This window comes from Hydra viridissima, unplaced genomic scaffold, assembly GCF_058129835.1.
Source record: "Hydra viridissima isolate aposymbiotic clone 2 unplaced genomic scaffold, HvirCarnegie_v1 scaffold_9, whole genome shotgun sequence".
In the NCBI taxonomy this organism is placed as follows: domain Eukaryota; kingdom Metazoa; phylum Cnidaria; class Hydrozoa; order Anthoathecata; family Hydridae; genus Hydra; species Hydra viridissima.
This window is the reverse complement of record NW_028324308.1, coordinates 13,769,239-13,773,058: the sequence shown is the minus strand read 5'-3', so window position 1 is coordinate 13,773,058 and position 3,820 is coordinate 13,769,239. Positions and strand designations below refer to the sequence as shown.

Sequence of the window (3,820 nt, the reverse complement as noted above, 5' to 3'; positions counted from 1 at the left end):
TGTTGTTTTGGTATATTAAAAAAACGATTTCCTTGTCTTAGCATTCCCTTACGAACTAAATTACAAAATTCCATAGCCATAATTGTATCCTGTTTTGTGCTTCACAACATTGCCCTTCTAGAAAATGATCATTGGGAAGACAATGAAATACAAAATAGCAATCAAGAAGATGGCGCTGAAGCATTTACAAGAGATATTTATGGAGAAGCAAAAAGAAATCAAATTGTGGACCAATTTTTTTAAAAAATCTTTTTTGTGTGTCTGATTATAGATAAAAGTTATATTTGCATATTATTTCAAAAAAAAAAAAATACATTTCAAATTAGTACTATATATCAAAAAACAATTTCACTAAGAAATAAAATAATAATTTAAAACATAAAATAAAAAACACCAGATCTGATGTCGTTTGAAAATAATTTTCCTCAATTAGAATAATTCTGTTGTGTTTTTTTTAATACTTATAACTGTGACAATTTTTTTTGGTAAATTTCCATTTTAATTTCATGTTCTTTTAGTTTGTATTGTTGCTTTTGCTGGAGTAAGTTTATTTTTATGTTAGCTATTTCTATTTGTTTTTGCATTAGTTCTTTATCAAGTTCATGAATTTCATTATATTGCTTTTTTTCGATTTTTTTAGAGAGAGATATCTTTTTTAATGTTGAGCATTGTTCTTTTTCATGTGTTAATGAACCAGATGCAATCAAAGGCTCAGTAAAAGTTTTCTTCTCTGTTTCTATGATTGGCCCAATAGTATCAGAAGTCCTGTCTCCATATGTGATCTCCATTGACTCGTTCGGAATACCTATATAAATAAATAATATATTTAAATGATGAAAAATGTGTGTATATATATATATATATATATATATGTATATGTCTATATATGTGTGTGTGTGTGTGTGTGTATATATATATATATATATATATATATATATATATATATATATATATATATATATATATATATATATATATATATATATATATATATATATAGTTTTAGCATTGAGAAAACCAAGTTTGTTTAAAATAATTAGTTTGTCAGTATTTGTAAAAAACCTTAATTTTCATTAAAATTTAAGAAAAAAGATAAAATTGAAAAATAAAATATGAAATTAAAAAAATAAATAAATATATAGTATTAAAAAGAAATAAAATTAAAAAATAAAATAAAATTACATTGCAGTATAGCATCATCCCCAAATGGTGTCAAAATAGGATTCAATGATTTTGGTGGTAATATCTGCAGAACGCTTTCAATTTCCTGTGACGGAACAGGAGTTTGACTAGGACCTCCGCCAGTTTTGTTTAGCTCTTTTCTTTCACTAAAATCCAAAGAGTTGGTTAGAAAAACCCCATATTATTAACTTTAAAGTAATATCGACAAGAAAACATGTTGTAAAAGTCTGACAGAGAGAAGTCCAGCACTGTATAAACTTTACTGGTAACCATACAGTTTGGACAAGAAAATCATTGTCCCACAATTCATATTTTAATAACATTTTTCGATATAAATAACGTTTGCTAAATGTACACAAGACTTCTTTTAGATGTCTAAAACATGTCTTATGTTTACTGGGTGCTTGCCTATAAAAATAATCTTTGTTTTTTTTTCTTTATTTGGTACTTACAAATCAACAAATTGTTTTGCTTTTTGCTTTGAGTTCATCCAGCATTTCTTTAGTTCTTTTTGATCTCTTTTAACTCCGATGCCTTGGCTGTTGAATAATTGCGTTATTTCTTCCCACAAAGATTTTTTTTTTTTAAGGGAGACATCCGTTTTCTTTTCTTCGATGTCTTTGTAGACTTTGATTATATTGATCAAAAGTGATTTTTCTTGCTGACTGAAAATTCGTCTTTTAGAATTCATTTTACAAATATTTACAAAGTAAGCAAAAAGTCTATAGTGGATATGCATTTTGAAATTTTTGTTCTTTTATATGATGAGCAATTCCGATCATAAATATTTACGACAAAATTTTCATTTTGATAAAAGGAAACAGAATAGGCAGTAAACAAAAAAACAGACTATAATAACACATTTATTTGTTATCTTTTCCTTTTCACTGCTTTAAAGTTGTAAAAGTGTCATGATTAACTAAACTAATACCTGTAGTTAAATTGTAATTTATATTGTCATATAATTTATATATTGATCGTATATTATACAAATATTATTAAACGAATTTGTTTCAGTAAAAGGTTTTTCCCGTAAAAAAAATCCATTGCCCCTATTGGTTGCGAAGTGCATATTCTGATAAGCGCCCAGAATTCAACGCCTCGGCTATTTTTCAAGTTCGACTTTCTCAAGCACGAACTTGAAATTTTCAAGTCTCGTTTACGCATTCGCTCAAGTCAATTTTTCAAGTCTGACTTGACAAAGTCGAACTTGAGATTTCAAGTCGAACTTGACTCAAGATCGGTTCTTGCATTCCACCCTAAATCAAAATAACTTAATTCCTGATGCAAAACACATTTTACCATTAAAACATTAATATAAGTCGATCCCTTAATGTTTGCTTTGACAAATTCTCACATTAATACCTGAAATAAAATAAATATTATATATAAAAGTGATAATGAAAAAGTATAGATCCATTCATAGACTAGGTATTAGGGGATGCCAGGTGCCATACATTCAGGTTACACTGATTTATCAAAATTACTAAACCCCAGCATCTTGTCTAATTAGTAGAAAACTAAAATAATCTGAAGCTAAATTAAAAGTTAATTATTAAATAATACAAAACAGACATTTCCATGCACTAATTTTTTAAGCTTCTGCCACTGATTCACAAGAAACATGAAAAACATTTTTACAGCTATTAAACTGCATAACTTTTTAATCTATACTGAACTTATAATCTATTATTAGACAATCTACACAACAATCTACATATTATCAGACAATCCACATTAACAAACATTAAAAATTGCAGAACTACTTTCACATTTATAAACTGTCTTTTCCAAATATGATCTTGGAAATGATGTAAAATACTTTGCTGTAAAGCAATTGTGCAAATGCTGGCGCATCGCAGATTGATTGTACAAAATGGATGCAACATTTTGTCCCATACGAATATCTACTGCAAATGCAATTACAAACAAACCACAGTCAATTCCTCCAATTTGTTGCTGACATGGTTGGTATAGACAAATAACTGTATTTTTAGAAGACGATATAATTGAAACAATTTGGTTTTGTACATGCAAAGTTGGCATTTGTTTCTTCATTGAGTCATAAATTTTAATAACTCCATCACTGCAACCATGTGTGCTAACCAATAGCCAGTGAAGGGATCCGTCATGCAAAATTTGTAGCATCTCCTGTGACTGTTTGCTGAACATAAGATTAGTTACTAATAAAGTGTCTTGCATACCTTGAATAGCAGGAAATTGATTTCTTAATATTGCTTGAGCAGCATTAATTTCAATACCTATTAACATGTTTTGATTCAAAATACTCTCAAACACAGATAAACTAACTGTAATGCTGTTTTTTGGTGAATAAGAATGAATATGGTCTATGTTTTTAATATCTGACTGATTTTGTAATAACATTGTTTGACTAGATCTAGTCTTTTGAACTATATTTATTTCTGGGTAACTACGGAATGACAAATCTAAATGAGTCGCCTCTTGATGTTGAATATTAGTTTCTATGTCTTGACATGGATAATAAGGTTTAAGCTGAGAAACATTTACTTTTGTCTTTAAAATTTCACCCTTAAGGTTTTTTAAAGTGAATTGACCTTTCACATTTAAAGCAATAAGAATATATGGTCCCAACCACTCCTTAGATAAAGGCTCACCT

The 3,820-nt window shown here is 28.1% G+C and overlaps 1 protein-coding gene across 1 annotated transcript; it reads right to left on the bottom strand.

Moving 5' to 3' along the window:
- Positions 1-226: 226 nt before the first annotated feature.
- On the bottom strand, positions 227-2,911 carry LOC149884161 (myb/SANT-like DNA-binding domain-containing protein 3). The gene is made up of 3 exons (XM_090097906.1): positions 1,635-2,911; positions 1,183-1,328; positions 227-805 (listed from the first exon to the last, which is right to left on the bottom strand). Exons 1-3 carry the CDS (start codon positions 1,919-1,921, stop codon positions 462-464), a joined length of 777 nt encoding a protein of 258 aa, XP_089954032.1. The 5' UTR covers positions 1,922-2,911; the 3' UTR covers positions 227-461.
- Positions 2,912-3,820: the final 909 nt, after the last annotated feature.